The sequence below is a fragment of the Salmo salar genome, chromosome 09 (assembly GCF_965601325.2).
Source record: "Salmo salar chromosome 09, fSalSal1, whole genome shotgun sequence".
NCBI lineage: Eukaryota > Metazoa > Chordata > Actinopteri > Salmoniformes > Salmonidae > Salmo > Salmo salar.
This window is the reverse complement of record NC_138299.1, coordinates 72,756,178-72,776,182: the sequence shown is the minus strand read 5'-3', so window position 1 is coordinate 72,776,182 and position 20,005 is coordinate 72,756,178. Positions and strand designations below refer to the sequence as shown.

The 20,005-nt window shown below is 43.5% G+C and overlaps 1 protein-coding gene across 1 annotated transcript in view; it reads right to left on the bottom strand.

The window, feature by feature from the left end:
• LOC106611786 (neuronal acetylcholine receptor subunit alpha-7) overlaps nt 1-20,005 on the bottom strand; it is a 76,816-nt gene that overhangs the window by 37,258 nt on the left and 19,553 nt on the right. The window contains exon 2 of the mRNA XM_014212369.3: nt 12,636-12,775. Within this exon, the coding sequence (XP_014067844.1) occupies nt 12,636-12,775 (140 nt within the window). The remainder of the gene's footprint in view (nt 1-12,635; nt 12,776-20,005) is intronic.

Sequence of the window (20,005 nt, the reverse complement as noted above, 5' to 3'; positions counted from 1 at the left end):
GATGTATGGCCAGCACTGATTGGTCCGCCATATATGAGGTGGAGAGCATCGATGCAAAGGTGGAGACTAGAGGTCGACCAATTAATCGGCATTTTTGGACGACGATTATGGCCGATTACATTGCATTCCACAAGGAAACTGCGTGGCAGGCTGACCACCTGTTACGTGAGTGCAGTAAGGAGCCAAGGTAAGTTGCTAGCTAGCATTAAACTTATCTTACAAAAAACAATCAATCTTCACATAATCACTAGTTAACTACACATGGTTGATGATATCACTAGGTTAACTAGCTTGTCCTACGTTGCATATAATCAATGTGGTGCCTGTTAATTTATCATCGAATCACAGCCTACTTCGCCAAACAGGGGATGATTTAACAAAAGTGCATTCGCGAAAAAAGCACAATCGTTGCACGAATGCACCTAACCATAAACATCAATGCCTTTCTTAAAATCAATACACAGAAGTATATTTTTTTTAAACCTGCATATTTAGTTAAAAAAAAAATAATGTTAGCAGGCAATATTAACTAGGGAAATTGTGTCACTTCTCTTGCGTTCATTGCACGCAGAGTCAGGGTATATGCAACAGTTTGGGCCGCCTGGCTCGTTGCGAACTAATTTGCCAGAATTTTACATAATTATGACATAACATTGAAGGTTGTGCAATGTAACAGGAATATTTAGACTTAGGGTTGCCACCCGTTAGATAAAATACGGAACGGTTCCGTATTTCACCGAAATAATAAATGTTTCATTTTCGTAATTATTGTTTCAGGATTTTACCATATTAATGACTAACGGCTCATATTTCTGTGTTTATTATATTATAATTAAGTCTATGACTTGATAGAGCAGTGTGACTGAGCGGTGGTAGGCGGCAGCAGGCTCATAAGCATTCATTCAAACTTTACTGCATTTGCCAGCAGCTCTTAGCAATGGTTGATTGCTGTTTATGACTTCAAGCCTATCAACTCCTGAGATTACGCTGGCAATACTAAAGTGCCGATTAGAACATCCAATAGGTCAAAGGTATATGAAATACAAATGGTATAGAGAGAAATAGTCGACGCGTCATAATTCCTATAATAACTACAACCTAAAACTTCTTAAATGGGAATATTGAACGACCAGCTTTCATATGTTCTCATGTTCTGAGCAAGGAACTTAAACGTTAGCTTTTTTACATGGCACATATTGCGCTTTTACTTTCTTCTCCAACACTGTGTTTTTGCATTATTTGATCCAAATTGAGCATGTTTCATTATTTATTTGAGACTAAATAGATTTTATATAAAAGTGTTCATTGTTCATTCACTATTGTTGTAACTGTCATTATTACAAATATATATATATACTGCTAAAAAAAATAAAGGGAACACTTAAACAACACATTCTAGATCTGAATGAAAGAAATCATCTTATTAAATACTTTTTTCTTTACATAGTTGAATGTGCTGACAACAAAATCACACAAAAATAATCAATGGAAATCCAATTTATCAACCCATGGAGGTCAGTATGAGGCTCAGTAGTGTGTGTGGCCTCCACGTACCTGTATGACCTCCCTACAACGCCTGGGCATGCTCCTGATGAGGTGGCGGATGGTCTCCTGAGGGATCTCCTCCCAGACCTGGACTAAAGCATCCGCCAACTCCTGGACAGTCTGTGGTGCAACGTGGCGTTGGTGGATGGAGCGAGACATGGTGTCCCAGATGTGCTCAATTGGATTCAGGTCTGGGGAACGGGCGGGCCAGTCCATAGCATCAATGCCTTCCTCTTGCAGGAACTGCTGACACACTCCAGCCACATGAGGTCTAGCATTGTCTTGCATTAGGAGGAACCCAGGGCCAACCGCACCAGCATATGGTCTCACAAGGGGTCTGAGGATCTCATCTCGGTACCTAATGGCATTCAGGCTACCTCTGGCGAGCACATGGAGGGCTGTGTGGCCCCCCAAAGAAATGCCACCCCACACCATGACTGACCCACTGCCGAACCGGTCATGCTGGAGGATGTTGCAGACTCTGTCACGTCTGCCACGTGCTCAGTGTGAACCTGCTTACATCTGTGAAGAGCACAGGGCGCCAGTGGCGAATTTGCCAATCTTGGTGTTCTCTGGCAAATGCCAAACGTCCTGCACGGTGTTGGGCTGTAAGCACAACCCCCACCTGTGGACGTTGGGCCCTCATACCACCCTCATGGAGTCTGTTTCTGACCATTTGAGCAGACACATGCACATTTGTGGCCTGCTGGAGGTCATTTTGCAGGGCTCTGGCAGTGCTTCTCCTGCTCCTCCTTGCACAAAGGTGGAGGTAGCGGTCCTGCTGCTGGGTTGTTGCCCTCCTACAGCCTCCTCCACGTCTCCTGATGTACTGGCCTGTCTCCTGGTAGCGCCTCCATGCTCTGGACGCGACGCTGACAGACACAGCAAACCTTCTTGCCACAGCTCGCATTGATGTGCCATCCTGGATGAGCTGCACTACCTGAGCCACTTGTGTGGGTTGTAGACTCCGTCTCATGCTACCACTAGAGTGAAAGCACCGCCAGCATTCAAAAGTGACCAAAACATCAGCCAGGAAGCATAGGAACTGAGAAGTGGTCTGTGGTCACCACCTGCAGAACCACTCCTTTATTGGGGGTGTCTTGCTAATTGCCTATAATTTCCACCTGTTGTCTATTCCATTTGCACAACAGCATGTGACATTTATTGTCAATCAGTGTTGCTTCCTAAGTGGACAGTTTGATTTCACAGAAGTGTGATTGACTTGGAGTTACATTGTGTTGTTTAAGTGTTCCCTTTATTTTTTGAGCAGTGTATATAAAATTAAAAAACAAATCAGCCGATTAATTGGTATCGGCTTTTTTTGGTCCTCCAATAATCAGTATCGGTATCGGTGTTGAAAAATCAGAATCGGTCGACCTCTTGTGGAGACGTTCAACTTCTGCATTCAAACTGCACTTGATGTATGCATGTCAACAACAACACTGGACAAGCCCTAGATGACTGACCAAATAAAAGCTGCCATCAGAAAAAGACAGAAGATTTTCAACAGATGGGGAAATGGAGAAAAACAATGAAATGGAGAAAATACAGAAACACAGTGCAAATGCTTATCAAGGAAGCAAAGACAAACAACTACAAAACTGAAATCCAGGACCTAAAGAAGAAAAACCCTAGGGAACGGCGGGACTTCATTAACAAAGGACTGGGACGAAAGAAAACATCAAAAGGGAGAATACAGGTGGAGGTAATTGAAGATGACAATGTGGCTCTATTTCTTCTTTGCTGAGGCATGGACAAGCACCCCACCTCTTGCCATCTTCCCCCTGCACCATGCCTACAAGGCAGGTTGAGCAGTGCAGCATTGGCCAGATGATAAAGTAAGCTCTGACCAGACTCAGCCCACGTAAAGTGTGTGGGCCTGATGGTATTCCAGCCTGGATACTAAAAGAACATACAGAAGATCTAGCCCCTGTCATCACACACATAGTTAACACCACCTACTGGCAGGGGACTGTTCCTGCTGCCTGGAAGACTAACAATGTGTGTCCCCATACCTAAAGTGTCAAACCCATGTACAACAAGTGACTGGAGGCCCATCTCTCTAACTTCATGCCTTGGAAAAGTCCATGAGAGCGTCATGCTCATGCCAACAGTTTTATCTAAGTGCACGAATCAGTATGCCTACCTCCCAAAGTCCAGCACTACTACTGCCCTTGTGAAAGCCACACACTCCTGGCTGACAGCTACAGACTCCAGAAAACCACCAATGGTGAGGGTACAGTTGAAGTCGGAAGTTTACATACACCCTACCCAAATACATTTAAACTCAGTTTTTCACAATTCCTTTCACTTAACTAGTAAAAATTCCCTGTCTTAGGTCAGTTAGGATCACCACTTTATTTTATTAATGTGAGATGTCAGAATAATAGTAGAGAGAATGATTTATTTCAGCTTTTATTTATTTTTCAGTTCTGCCCACAAATTTTCTATAGAATTGAGGTCAGGGCTTTGTGATGGCCACTCCAATACCTTGACTTTGCTGTCATTAAGCCATTTTGCCACAACTGTGAAAGTATGCTTGGGGTCATTGTCCATTTGGAAGACCCATTTGTGACCAAGCTTTAACTTCCTGACTGATGTCTTGAGATGTTGCTTCAATATATCCACATTATTTTCCTCCCTCATGATGCCATCTACTTTGTGAAGTGCACCAGTCCCTCCTGCAGCAAAGCACCCCCACAACATGATGCTGCCACCCCCGTGCTTCACGGTTAGGATGGTTTTCTTCAGCTTGCAAGCCTCCCCCTTTTTCCTCCAAATATAACGATGGTCATTATGGCCAAACAGTTCTATTTTGTTTCATCAGACCAGAGGACATTTCTCCAAAAAGAATGATCTTTGTCCCCATGTGCAGTTGCAAACCGTAGTCTTTTTTATGGCGGTTTTGGAGCAGTGGCTTCTTCCTTGCTGAGTGGCCTTTCAGGTTATGTCGATATAGGACTCGTTTTACTGTGGATATAGATACTTTTGTACCTGTTTCTTCCAACATCTTCACAAGCACCTTTGCTGTTGTTCTGGGATTGATTTGCACTTTTCGCACCAAAGTACGTTCATCTCTAGAAGATAGAACGTGTCTCCTTCCTGAGCGGTATGACGGCTGCGTGGTCTCATGGTGTTTATACTTGCGTACTATTGTTTGTACAGATGAACGGGGTACCTTCAGGAATTTGGAAATTGCTCCCAAGGATGAAACAGACCTGTGGAGGTCTACAATTTTTTTTCTGAGGTCTTGGCTGAATTCTTTTGATTTTCCTATGATGTCAAGCAAAGAGGCACTGAGTTTGAAGGTAGGCCTTGAAATACATCCACAGGTACACCTCCAATTGACTCAAATGATGTCAATTAGCTTATCAGAAGCTTCTAAAGCAATGACATCATTTTCTGGAATTTTCCAAGCTGTTTAAAGGCACAGTCAACTTAGTGTATGTAAACTTCTGACCCACTGGAATTGTGATACAGTGAAATAATAAGTGAAATAATCTGTCTGTAAACATTTTTTGGAAAAATTACTTGTGTCATGCACAAAGTAGATATCCTAACCAACTTGCCAAAACTATGGTTTGTTAGAAGAAATTTGTGGAGTGGTTGAAAAACGAGTTTTAATGACTCCAACCTAAGTGTATGTAAACTTCCGACTTCAATTGTATGTCCAAAGCCTTTGATCGAGTAGATCACGCAAAGCTCCTGCAAAATCTGTCTGACATTGAACCATGTCCAAGGTTACTAGCCTGGCTCCACAGCTACACCACCGGAAGAAGGAAGAGGGTGATGGCAAATGGCACATTTAGCCCTTGGTCAGAGATCACCTCTGGTGCCACAAGAGGACACTTCCATGGGCTTGGAGGCAAAGCAGCTGGAAGAGTGGGCCACATCCAACAACATATATTTTTCTAGAGACCATCCACAACCTGCACCACTAATCCTAGGAGGACAGGAAGTAGCAGTGGTGACAACAACTAAGTATCTTGGTTTTCATCTAGACTCTAACCTCAGTGGTGACACACATGTGGAGCAGTCAGTGAGGAAGGTCTCAAAACACCTGCACTTTTTGAATGTTCTTGCCAGAAATGGCCTACCCACTGATTATCTGGTCAAAGTATAGAGTACACTGTCAGGCCTTGTCTGGAATATGGTGGAGTGCCTTGAGGATCATCTCCAGAGGTGGAGCAGTCCAACCACAGCTCCTGTCACTGCAGAGCAGGCGAGAGCAGGCTGCAGTGCACCTGGTGAAGGACATGCACACTCTTGACCACTGAATCACCTGCTCCCTCCAAAAAGAGGTAACTGCACCACCAGGCTCCTGAGAAAACAGCCACGAACTGTCCTGTATAACTGCCCGTACGAACCGCCTGCGAAACGCTACTCTACCCAGTGCTGTCAGACTGTCTAATAACTCTAGCTCTTAAATGGTTCTCCCAGAAATGATCTTTTTAACAGTCACACTTCAATATTTCAATTTCCATCATGAAAAATGTCCTGTAATGTTTCAAGTGTTCTGTATTCTTTTTCTCACGTATTATGCATGCATCTTAAAATGAGTGTTTTGCAATTATTAGTAATGTAAATTCTGCATTTCTTCAGTTTTATCTGTGAGCAAGAATAAATGAACTCAAACACACACACACACACACACACACACACACACACACACACACACACACACACACACACACACACACACACACACACACACACACACACACACACACCACACACACACACACACCCCCCCCGTGGAGCAGTGGCAGCTGTGCTCGTACCGTTAGCCAATCAGGGTTAAATCATGCGTTGAGTGTTTCACAGACAGGACCCAAGGGCCCCCCTCACCACCTGAGTCTCACTGCCCTGCCCTGAGTCAGGACCACTAGACTTGACCTCATCTAGACTAGACCAACAGACTGGATCAGACCTAGATTAGACCTGACCCCAGGACTGGACCAGACCTCAACTAGACCACAGGACTGGACCACACCAAAAACAAAACACACCAGGGGACTAAACCAGACCGTTCACCGACAATAACCAAAACATCTTGACCGCTATAAACCACTAAACAATGGGTTCCTCTCCATCTGGGTCTATCAGAACTAGCCTGACCTAGATCACACCGTAGTAGTTTCATAAACAACATGTGTAGACTAACAGTGAAACGCTTACTTACGGGCCCTTCCCAACAAGGCAGAGAGACCGAAAATAGAGAAATTATAGAAAAGCTAAACACGTAATAATAAAAGTAATAATAAATACACAATGAGTAACGATAACTTTGCTATATACATGGGGTACCAGTACAATGTGCAGAGGTACATATGTACATATAACTAGTAATAAAGTTACAGATAATAAACAGTAACAGCAGCGTATGTGATGAGTCAAAAGAGCTTAGTGCAAAAAGGATCAATGCAGATGTTTCGGGTAGCTATTGGTTAACTATGTAACTTACTATTTAGCAGTCTTATAGCTTGGGGGTAGAAGCTGTTCAGGGTCCTGTTGGTTCCAGACTTGGTGCATGGGTACCGCTTGCCGTGCAGTAGCAGAGAGAACAGTCCATGACTTGGGTGGCTGGAGTCTGCCAATTTTTAGGGCCTTCCTCTGACACCGCCTGGTATAGAGGTTTTGGATAGCAGGGAGCTCGGCCCCAGTGATGTACAGGGCCGTACACACAACCCTCTGTAGCGCCTTGCAGCCAGATGCCAAGCAGTTCCCGTACCAAGCGGTGATGCAGCCAGTCAAGATGCTTTCAATGGTGCAGCTGTGTAACCTTTTCAGGATCTGAGGGCCCATGCCAAATCTTTTCAGCCTCCGGAGGGGGAAGAGGCGTTGTCGTGCCCTCTTCACGACTGTGTTTGTGTGTGTGGACCATGATAGATCCTTAGTGATGTAGCCACCGAGGAACTTTAAGCTCTCAGCCCGCTCCACTAAAGCCCCGTCGACGTGAATGAAGGCGTGCTCTGCCCTCTGTTTCCTGTAGTCCACGATCAGCTCCTTTGTCTTGCTGACGTTGAGGGAGAGATTGTTATCCTGGCACCACACTACCAGGTTTCTGACCTCCTCTCTATAGGCTGTCTAGTCGTCATCGTCGGTGATCAGGCCTACCACCGTCGTGTTGTCTGCAAACTTAATGATGGTGTTGGTGTCGTGCACGGCCACGCAGTCATAGGTGAACAGGGAGTGCAGGACGGGACTAAGCACGCACCCCTGAGCGGCCACCGTGTTGTGTGTGTTGTTGCCTACCCTCGCCACCTGGAAGCGGCCCGTCAGGAAGTCCAGGATCCAGTTGCAGAGGGAAGTGTTCAGTCCCAGGGTCCTTAACTAAGTGACGAGCTTGGAGGGCACTATGGCTTTGAATGCTGAGATGTAGTCAATGAACAGCATTCTCACATACAGTGCATTCGGAAAGTATTCAGACCCCTTGACTTTTCCACATTTTGTTACGTTACAGCCTTATTCTAAAATTGATTGAATTGTTTTTTTCCCCTCATCAATCTACACACAATACCCCATAATGACAAAGCAAAACCTGGTTTATAGACATTTTTGGTAATTCACAAAAACCCCGGAAATATCACATTTACATAAGTATTCAGACCCTTTACTCAGTACTTTGTTGAAGCACCTTTGGCAGTGATTACAGCCTTGAGTCTTCTTGGGTATGACACTACAAGCTTGGCACACCTGTATTTTGGGAGTTTCTCACATTATTCTCTGCAGATCCTCTCAAGCTCTGTCAGGTTGGATAGGGAGCGTCATCGCACAGCTATTTTCAGGTCTCCCCAAAGATTTTTGATCGGGTTTAAGTCCGGGCTCTGGCTGGGCCACTCAAGGACATTCAGAGACTTGTCCCGAAGCCACTCCTGCGTTGGCTTGGATGTGTTCTTAGAGTCGCTGTCCTGTTGGAAGGTGAACCTTCGCCCCAGTCTGAGGTCCTAAATGCTCTGGAGCAGGTTTTCATCAAGTATCTCTCTGTACTTTGCTCCATTCATCTTTTCCTCAAACCTGACCAGTCTCCCAGTCCCTGCCGCTAAAAAACATCCCCACAGCATGATGCTACCACCACCATGCTTCACCATAGGGATGGTACCAGGTTTCCTCCAGACGTGACGCTTGACATTCAGGCCAAAGAGTTCAATCTTGGTTTCATCAGACCTGAGAATCTTGTTTCTCATGGTCTGAGAGTCTTTAGGTGCCTTTTGGCAAACTACAAGCGGTTTGTCATGTGCCTTTTACTGAGGAGTGGCTTCTGTCTGGCCAATCTACCATAAAGGCCTGATTGGTGGAGTGCTGCAGAGATGGTTGTCCTTCTGGAAGCTTCTCCCATCTCCACAGAGGAACTCTAGAGCTTTGTCAGAGTGACCATCGGGTTCTTGGTCACCTCCCTGACCAAGGCCCTTGTCCCCCGATTGCTCAGTTTGGTCGGGCGGCCAGCTCTATTTAAGAAAGATGGAGGCCACTGTGTTCTTGGGGACCTTCAATGCAGCAGACATTTTTTGGTACCTCCTAATGTTTTGTGCACTCAGTGTATATCGCCAAATGAAGAAAAATGTGCCTACTTGAATGTCAGTTCCTCAGAAATGTAGACTGATGCCGTGTGTGTGTGTGTGTGTGTGTGTGTGTGTGTGTGTCGTCTGTAGGAGCTCAAGACTTCAGTAAAACACCTACACTTCTGTCTCACTCACTCAACTCTGAATAGAGAGAAAGTTGAGTGAGCCAAAGCCAAAACCCATTTCAGAGCCACTATAAAATCCCCCCCGGAACTCTGCATGCTCTGTCCGACTATATTTCCTCTCCGTTTCCTCTTTCCTCATAGTCTGGCTGACGAATGGGAATTGTAAAAGCCATATTTAACACAGAAACAGTTTGGTTCGCTCTGTGAGTTTAACAGACACACTTGTGTTGTTTTCTACAGCTCTGAATGACTGACTGACATCCAGGAGAAAAAGACCACTGCCCCATGGGCCCTTGACAGAGAAGAGAATCTGGAGGAGAGGACACACACTCCTAATACTGCTAAAACACCCTACACACCCCTAACAACATTTTAAAGGTTAATACAAGCTCCACTCCGTTGACCTACATGCATGTCTGGGATGATGGTGTTGATGTGAGCCATGACCAGCCTTTCAAACCCTCTCTGCATCATTAAGCAGCATGGCAGACCAGATGTTAAGGCTACTGAGGTACTGTAGACATATCTCTGGTGATTTGATGGTAATTATAAAAGTATGATCATACCCTTCACAGGTCACTGAAGTGTGTGTGTGTGTGTGTGTGTGTGTGTGTGTGTGTGTGTGTGTGTGTGTGTGTGTGTGTGTGTGTGTGTGTGTGTGTGTGTGTGTGTGTGTGTGTGTGTGTGTGTGTGTGTGAATGATAGAGACATTGAGGATCTAATGACTAGAACATAGGGATTAGACAGCCTACTATGGGGTGGTGATGTGGCCATGGGTCTATTCTGACTGTGAGGCGATGGAATGGTGGTGCAGAACTCTATCAGTGGACACACACACACACACACACACACACACACACACACACACACACACACACACAGCATGTGGGGAAGTGTGACGGAGTTTCTAGATCTTTGCTAAAGCAATAAATACGCTGCATTAGCATCCCTCTGGTGAGACTCTCTCTCTCTCAGACACACACACACACACACACACACACACACACACACACACACACACACACACACACACACACACACACACACAGGGCATCAGTCTACATTTCTGAGGAACTGACATTCAAGTAGGCACATTTTTCTTCATTTGGCGATATACACTGAGTGCACAAAACATTAGGAACACCTTCCTAATATTGACTTGCACCCCCTTCTGCCCTCAGAAGAGCCTCAACTCATCGTGGCATGGATTCTAAATCAAATCAAATCAAATGTTATTGGTCACATACACATGGTTAGCAGATGTTATTGGTCACATACACATGGCTAGCAGATGTTATTGGTCACATACACATGGCTAGCAGATGTTATTGGTCACATACACATGGTTAACAGATGTTATTGGTCACATACACATGGTTAACAGATGTTATTGGTCACATACACATGGTTAGCAGATGTTATTGGTCACATACACATGGTTAACAGATGTTATTGGTCACATACACATGGTTAACAGATGTTATTAGTCACATACACATGGTTAACAGATGTTATTGGTCACATACACATGGTTAGCAGATGTTAATGAGAGTGTAGCAAAATGCTTGTGCTTCTAGTTCCGACAGTGCAGTAATATCTAACAATAATATCTAACAGTAATATCTAACAGTAATATCTAATAATAATACCTAATAATAATATCTAACAGTAATATCTAACAGTAATATCTAATAATAATATCTAACAGTAATATCTAACAGTAATATCTAATAATAATACCTAATAATAATATCTAACAGTAATATCTAACAGTAATATCTAACAGTAATATCTAATAATAATATCTAACAGTAATATCTAACAATAATATCTAACAGTAATATCTAACAGTAATATCTAATAATAATACCTAATAATAATATACAACAGTAATATCTAACAGTAATATCTAATAATAATATCTAATAATAATACCTAACAATAATACCTAACAGTAATATCTAATAATAATACCTAATAATAATATCTAACAGTAATATCTAACAGTAATATCTAACAGTAATATCTAACAGTAATATCTAACAGTAATATCTAATAATAATACCTAATAATAATATACAACAGTAATATCTAACAGTAATATCTAATAATAATATCTAATAATAATACCTAACAGTAATATCTAATAATAATACCTAATAATAATATCTAACAGTAATATCTAACAGTAATATCTAACAGTAATATCTAACAGTAATATCTAACAATAATATCTAACAGTAATATCTAACAGTAATATCTAACAGTAATATCTAACAGTAATATCTAACAATAATATCTAACAGTAATATCTAACAGTAATATCTAACAATAATATCTAACAGTAATATCTAACATGTAATCTAACAATTCCACAACAACTACCTAATACACACAACTCTAAGTAAAGGAATGGAATAATAATATATACATATAAATATATGGATGAGCAATGACCGAGCGGCATAGGCAAGATGCAACAGATGGTATAAAATACAGTATGGACTCTATTACAAGGTGTTGGAAGCGTTCCACAGGGATGCTGGCCCATGTCGACTCCAATGCTTCCCACAGTTGTGTCAAGTTGGCTGGATGTCCTTTGGGTGGTGGACCATTCTTGATACACATAGGAAACTGTTGAGCGTAAAAAAACAGGCAGTATTGCAGTTCTTGACACACTGAAACAGGTGCTCCTGGCACCTACTACTCTACCCCGTTCAAAGGCACTTCAATCTTTTGTCTTGCCCCTTCACCCTCTGACTGGCATTCATACACAATCCATGTCTCAATTTTCTCAAGGTTTACGAATCCTTCTTTAGCCTGTCTCCTCCCCTTCATCTACACTGATTGAAGTGGATTTAACAAGTGTCATCAATAAGGGATCATAGCCTTCACCTGGATTCACCTGGTCAGTCTATGTAATGGAAAGAGTTCCTAATGTTTTGTACACACAGTGTATACACATGCAGTGTGTGTGTGTGTGTGTGTGTGTGTGTGTGTGTGTGTGTGTGTGTGTGTGTGTGTGTGTGTGTGTGTGTGTGTGTGTGTGTGTGTGTGTGTGTGTGTGTGTGTGTGTGTGTGTGTGTGTGTGTGTGTGTGTGTAAGTCTGTCTGGGAGGTCTTATATAACGGGAGGCAAACAGCAGAAGTGCATTACCTCTACACGTCTGCAGATACGTGACCTAATCTCAGAAGTACATAGCTGTATGTCACCTCTACACACACACACGCCCTCTCAACAGACAATGTTTGAAGTTAAAGCATCTGTCTTACACACCAGTAGTGAAAGTGTCGGTCCTTGTTAAATCAACATACACTTCCACACACATAAACAGCTAGCCAACAAATTCATTCACCCTCTAACACGCACACACCCCCCGACATACACACAGTCCCTCCCTCACCACATCTATGATCTGCAGCAGTGTCATTCCCAGCTCCACCAGAAGAGGAGAGGAGTCGTTGATCACTGGTCTCTCCAGGCGGTTGTAGTTGGCCATCAGCTCCTTGTACAGTCTGCGCTGGTGCTCCCCCTGTAGGGACCCTGGGGAACAACAAGGGAACCAGTGAGAGTTCATGTTAGTTCATAAAATGTATATTCTACAGTTTGTCAGTTGGCTGGGTGGGAGGAGGTCAGGGAAGAGAAGAGAAGAGAAGAAGAGAAGAAGAGAAGAGAAGGAGGCGATTAGGATGATGTGTTTGCTGGACCAGCTTTCATCCCCTTGACTCTTTTCCTCTCTCTTCCCTCTGTCCCATTGATCTCATTAAGATCCATCTCTAAAGCTGAGGCCAGGGGAGAAGAGGAGAGGAGAGGAGAGGAGAGGAGAGGAGAGGAGAGGAGAGGAGAGGAGAGGGAGGAGAGGAGAGGAGAGGAGAGGAGAGGAGAGGAGAGGAGAGGGCTAAACCACCTGCAGCACTGGTCAGTTAAGAACAGTGGACATTAAACACACAGGCATCACAGTTGTGTTAGTCTTAGGGAAAACTGGCACCACAACACTGTTCATTAACTGATCCTAAAAGGGAGTTTGTTCAGAACGATGGCTAAACAGATGCATGGCCTAAATGTGTCCTCATACATGAGAGAGAAATGAATACATAACCGAAATGTGCAGACAGAGTTCACAAGAGAACACTCCAGTCCGAGACACACTGTTAGGGTTGGGGGTTGGTTCATAGACAACTGTATAGATAAGAGGCAAGCAGTTGTAGTCTACAGTACATGTTGGCTTTGGATTCACACCTCTCGCCCCATTGCACAGCCAACACCAGGAAGGGCAGACTGCGGAAGACAAGCACTGCTGCTCACATACACGCACAGACAGTCTCATATGCATGTAAGAGAGAGAAAGAAAGAAAAGAGAGAGGGAGGGAGCGAGAGAGAGAGAAATGTAGGGAGAGTGTCTCTGTCCCAGCGTGTTGCTGATGAGGTCCATTAGGGCCAAAATGAGGTTATAGCAGGACAGGACTCTATTGGGAGTTCAGAGCGAGAAAGAGAAAGAGGTCGTGTCTACACTTGATACTAACATGTGACTTCTGCTATCAGAATAGGAAGATCACATTGAAAAGACGGGTTTAGACGCACAAAAGTCACTTTGTGGTCTGATTGTGTTCTGATCTGTCTGACCACTTCAGGAGCTGGTCAGGGATGCATTGTGTGTGGATTTCTCCTCAGTCTGGACACAATCAGGCTACCGAAAGCATATAGAGTGGGCGATGTCATCGGCGCTCCTCCCACAAGACTCCAGAAAAATTGGGTTTTGGGACCGAGAGGCACCTTTTCATTATAACGTTGGAGGAAATACGTTCCTAGCGTGTGAGGAACATGTTTGCTGGCCTCATAAATGCTAACCAGCTAGCTAATATGCTAACCCGTCTTGCTAGCTAACAGAGGTTAGCCGGCTAGTTAGCTACAGTAGTTAGCTACTGCCATCAGTTGCTGTTGCGTTATCATATTTAGCCTATTCCACCGTTTGTAGAATGCATACTGGCAATTGAATACAGCGCGGGAAAAGGGAATCCGGACAAACTGTGGACACATTTAAAATGTAGGTGTAGATGCATGACGAGTTCAGAACTCCATGATCAGAACTCCATGATCAGAACTCCATGATCAGAACTCCATGATCAGAACTCCATGATCAGAACACTAAAGCTGCATGACACGGCCAGAGAGGGGGAGAGAAACCTGACCACCGCAGCACACTGACACTTCCCCACTTCTTCATACAGCCGCGTACTTAAACATCTATCTCTGCATATATATACTATATCTATACACCCATACTTCATATCTATACACCTGTATATACACACCTTCTTTACAGCACCCATGTTGCACACAGCCTTTGATAACAGTGGTTAAAAGAGCTAGCCATACGAACATCAATACATATAACTTGTGCATTGATATAACTATTAGCAATTCAGCACCTGCTGTATAAGGCACAGCCCTAAGGGTTCTGGAAAGATGTTGAGATGATGCAATCTACATCCTGCACATCCATATTTGTCCATAATGCACATCATTGCATCTGTATGTCTCCTGCATAATATGCAGCTTTGCAGAAACATCCCCCCTTCCACTCACCCTCTCTCATGTTTTATTCCTCTCTGATATATTAAGATGACATTCCTCTGGGACTGTCACCTTGTTGTGGTGAGGGGGCTTTTGTACCTTAATGACCCCTTAGTGCTATGCCAGTGGGAGGTAACTCCAGCCAGGTCTAACTAGTGGTGTAAAGTACTTAAGTAAAACTAATTTAAAGTACTACTTAAAAGTCGTTTTTTTGTATCTGTACTTTACTATTTATATTTTTGACAACTTTTACTTCACTACATTCCTTGACAAAATAATGTACTTTTTATTCCATACATTTTCCTTGACAACCAAAAGTACTCGTTACATTTTGGCAGAAAAATTGTGAAATTCATGAGGAATTTGAAATGATTTATACTTTTACTTTTGATACTTAAGTATATTTTAGCAATTCCATTTACTTTTGATACTTAAGTATATTTAAAACCAAATACTTTTAGAGTTTTACTCAAGTAGTATTTTACTGGGTGACATTTCTGAGTCATTTTCTATTAAGGTATCTTCACTTTTAATAAAGTATGACAATTGAGTACTTTTTCCACCACTGGGTCTAACCAAACCGGACTACATTTACATTTACATTTAAGTCATTTAGCAGACGCTCTTATCCAGAGCGACTTACAAATTGGTGCATTCACCTTATAATATCCAGTGGAACAACCACTTTACAATAGTGCATCTAAATCTTTTAAGGGGGGGGTTAGAAGGATTACTTTATGCTATCCCAGGTATTCCTTGAAGAGGTGGGGTTTCAGGTGTCTCCGGAAGGTGGTGATTGACTCCGCTGTCCTGGCGTCGTGAGGGAGCTTGTTCCACCATTGGGGTGCCAGAGCAGCGAACAGTTTTGACTGGGCTGAGCGGGAACTGTGCTTCCTCAGAGGTAGGGAGGCGAGCAGGCCAGAGGTGGATGAACGGAGTGCCCTTGTTTGGGTGTAGGGCCTGATCAGAGCCTGAAGGTACAGAGGTGCCGTTCCAATCACAGCTCCGTAGGCAAGCACCATGGTCTCCAAAACCTACTTTTCTTCTAGGGCGAGGGTTCAGATGAAGGACAGTCTGCCTCTAGATCATGGAGCCTTAAAGGAAAATGATCTACGACCACTGCAGAGAACAGTGGACACAGCTGCCTTGCTACTTTTCTTTTTATTTAACCCTTATTTTATCAGGTAAGTTGACTGAGAACACATTCTCAGTTACAGCGATGACCTGGGGAATAGTTACAGGGGAGAGGAGAGGGGATGAATGAGCCAATTGGAAATTGTTTTAAAACTTGTTATAGAAACCGAAACCATGGACACTCAACCTCTCCAAAACCTGGGATGAACAAACTAGCCTAGAAGGGTGCCAATGAATCCCGTGAACCAAACTCACCTGAAAGCCAAGGGGAGGAAGAGTGTAGTACAGCTCAAGTGAAGAGTGAGAATTGGATGCTGGAATGTCAGAACAGTACACCAGTCAGGGAAGTTGTCACAACTAGCCAGAGAGATGAGAAGATATAACTTGAGCACCTGAGTCTGTGAAAGCAGATGGAACACTTTCAGGGGAATAACAACCGCTACAGGTGAAACCTTCCTTTACTCTGGAAATCCAAATGAAGAAAAAAAACAACACACACGGAGTTGGACTACTTCTGTCAAAGATGCAGCAAAGAGCCTCATTGAGTGGGAGCCAATACAGGCAAGAATCATCACAGCCAGAATTACACGTAAAGGGCGGACCATTACAATCATACAGTGCTATGCTGCAACCAACTCATCTGACGTTGCAGAGAAAGACGCCTTCTATCAACAGCTACAGACAGTTATTCCAAAAGTACCCAAGAGAGGCATCCAAATTCTACTGGGGGACGCAAATGCCAAGATTGGAAAGGACAACGACAACTGGAGAGGCACAATGGAGAGAGAGAGTCTAGGACAGATGACCGAGAATAGTCTGTTCTCTCAACGAGCTGGCAATTGGAGGACGTCTCTTCCCACACAAACCCCCCAACAATGCCACAAGGGTATCCACGGACCACCAAACAGAAAACCAGGTTGATCACATAACAATAACCAGAAAATGGAGGAGAGTGTTCCTGGATGTCAGAGTCAAAAGGGGGGCTGACATGGACTCAGACCATCACCTCCTGGTAGGAAAAATCAGGATGAAGTTGGCAGTAAAGAGGAAGGTGGGCAGTAGGGTGCAGAGGCGATTTGAGACGAGAAAACTACAACATAGCCAGATACGCCAGGAATGGGAAATATCTCTACAACACAGATTTCAAGCATTTTCAGAGGGAGAAAACACAGATAACAAGTGGTCAAGATGCAAGAACGCCATCACAAGCACTTGTGAAGATAGGAGAAAATATAGATGGGAGAAAATACTGGATCACAGATGACACCTGGGAAAGAAATGAGGGAGACCGAACTCAAACTCAACTGGGAAATCGATAACTCCAAGAGATAAAGTCTGTGGCAGGAATACCAAGATGGAGATAAGGTGGTCAGAAAGAGGTGCTAGAGGGACAAGAAAGCACACACTGAACAACATGCTAGCAAGGCGGAGGTGGTAGCCAAACAACACAACTCCAAGATCACCAGATAGCGGGCTGGGAAGAACAGGATCCGAAGCCACCCCATCAGAGACGAACTGGGAACCCTTCTTACCAAAGAATCCCAACAACTGGAGCACTGGAATGTACACGTCGAGGAAATCCTAAACAGGCCTCCACCTGACTTAACCCCAGACATCGTGGAAGCACCAGAAAACCAGGTTTGATTGTTACAGTCCTCAAGAAAAACAACCTCAGTGAGTGCAAATACTGGAGCAGAACCCCGCTCCTCTCAATCCCCAGCAAAAACCTCTGTCGCATCATATTGGATAGGATGGAGGACTCAAAAAGAGACTCCAAAATGAACAAGCAGGCTTTTAGGAAGGACTACTCCTGTACAGACCACATTGCAACACTCAGGATGATTGTCGAATAGTGCATTGAATGGCAGACTCCTTTACACATCAACTTCGTAGACTTCGAAAAAGCTTTCGATAGTCGAGACAGAAATAGTCTATGGAAACTGCTACGGCACTATGCCGTCCCTCAAAAATATGTGAATCTGATCAGGAGTATGTATGAAGTGTTGACAGGCCAGGTCACCTCCAACCGAATATTTCACATCAAAACTGGAGTACGCCAAGGCTGCTTATCATGTCCCTTTGCTTTTCTAATAGCCATCGACTGGACCATGACAAGAACCACAGCACATCAAAGAACAGGGAGCCAGTGGAGCGCATTCACTCAACTGGAGGACCTGGGTTTAGCAGATGACCTGGCTCTGGTCTCTGAAAGTCACAGGCAAACGCAACAAAAAAACAGATCGACTACAAGAAAACACCAGACAACTTGGCCTCATAATAAATGTGGTAAAGACCAAGACACTGACAAAAAAAAACACCAAATCCCCAAAACTCAGCATAGACGGGGAAACTATTGAAAACGTCTATGTTGGAAGCAACATCAGCACTGGCGGGGGATCTGACAAGGATGTAGAGCTACACTTCAGCAAAGCTTGACACTCCTTCAGGACACTCCTTCAGGACACTCCTTCAGGACACTCCTTCAGGACACTCCTTCAGGACACTCCACCTCCTATGGCTCTCATCACAGCTCTCCATAAACACCAAGAGCCGCATCTTCAACTCAAAATGTTGAATATGTTCTCTATGGAAAAACACACAATCCCTAATCAATAAACTACAAGTCTTTATCAACAACTCCCTGCGTCACATTCTGGATATGGTTGCCAAGCAAAATATCCGACCATGACTTGTGGAAAAAAATTCAACAGGAGCCCATACGCAATGCAATCAAGAGATGGACTGAACATACAATCAGAAAAGACACATTAAACATAAGACAAGCACTGGACTACAACCCTCAAGGAAAAAGAAAGCAGGGAATGCCAAAAAACAACTGGAGACGCTCCACTCTTCAAGAACTGAGTAAAGCGGGGCTCCGGCTAGAAGCAAAAGCCCTCGCACGGAAGAGAGTGAGGTGGAGAGCCATGGTGGACGCCCTAATGCTCCCAAGGTGGCTTAAGTCAAGTAAGTCAAGATATATGAAGAGGGGATTATAATCACGCACCTAAACTAATAAATTGAATGATGACAGACTAAAAATATTCCAAATTGCACCCTATTCTATTTAGGGCCCTGATCAAAAGTAGTGCACTACACAGGGAATAGGGAGCCATTTGACACTCCAAGCTCTAGCAGAGGAATGAATGCTTTATTAAATTACTTACAGGGTGGGATGTGGTAATCTAATGAAACATGTTAAACAAATGTCAGTATGGTATAAGACAGCATACACCGGGACTCTGTAAGCATTCAGGCTATTCTATCGTCTTGTTTTTCTTGAATTCACTTTGCTAATTAAACAGTTATGAGAAGCAGGGAGGATGGGGCTCAATCTAGCAGACACAGCATGGTGCTCTGCCAAACACAGAGAGAAAGGGAAGGAACGCAGAAAGCCATGTCTCAGATAACAACCGTGAGAATCTCAATCCAATTCAAGGGTTTTATTGGCATGGGAAACATATGTTTACATTGCCAAAGCAAGTGAAATTGATAAACAAAAGTGAAATAAACAATAAAAATGTAATATTACACTCACACAAGTTCCAAATGAATAAAGACATTTCAAATGTCATATTATGTCTATATACAGTGTTGTAGCGATGTGCAAATAGTTAAAGTACAAAAGGGAAAATAAATAAATAAATATGGGTTGTATTTACAATGGTGTTTGTTCTTCACTGGTTGACCTATTCTTATGCCAACAGGTCACAAATACTGTGATGGAACACTGTGGTATTTCATACAATAGATATGGGACTTGATCAAAATTGGATTTGTTTTCAAATTCTTTGTGTCTGTGTAATCTGAGGGAAATATGTGTCTCTAATGGTCATACATTTGGCAAGAGGTTAGATCTCTCTCTCCCTCCATCTTCTCCACCTCTCTCTCTCGCCATCTCCCTCTATCTCTCCTCCCTCTCTCCCCCATTAAAACAGTTTGATAGCTTACTCGTTAAAATGATTTTGTTACACAGCTGCAGGGATGATTGCAGCAGGCTCCTTGACTGACAAAGAGAAATCCATGTCCGCTTGGTTCTGGTTGGAGTCACAAACAACACAGATT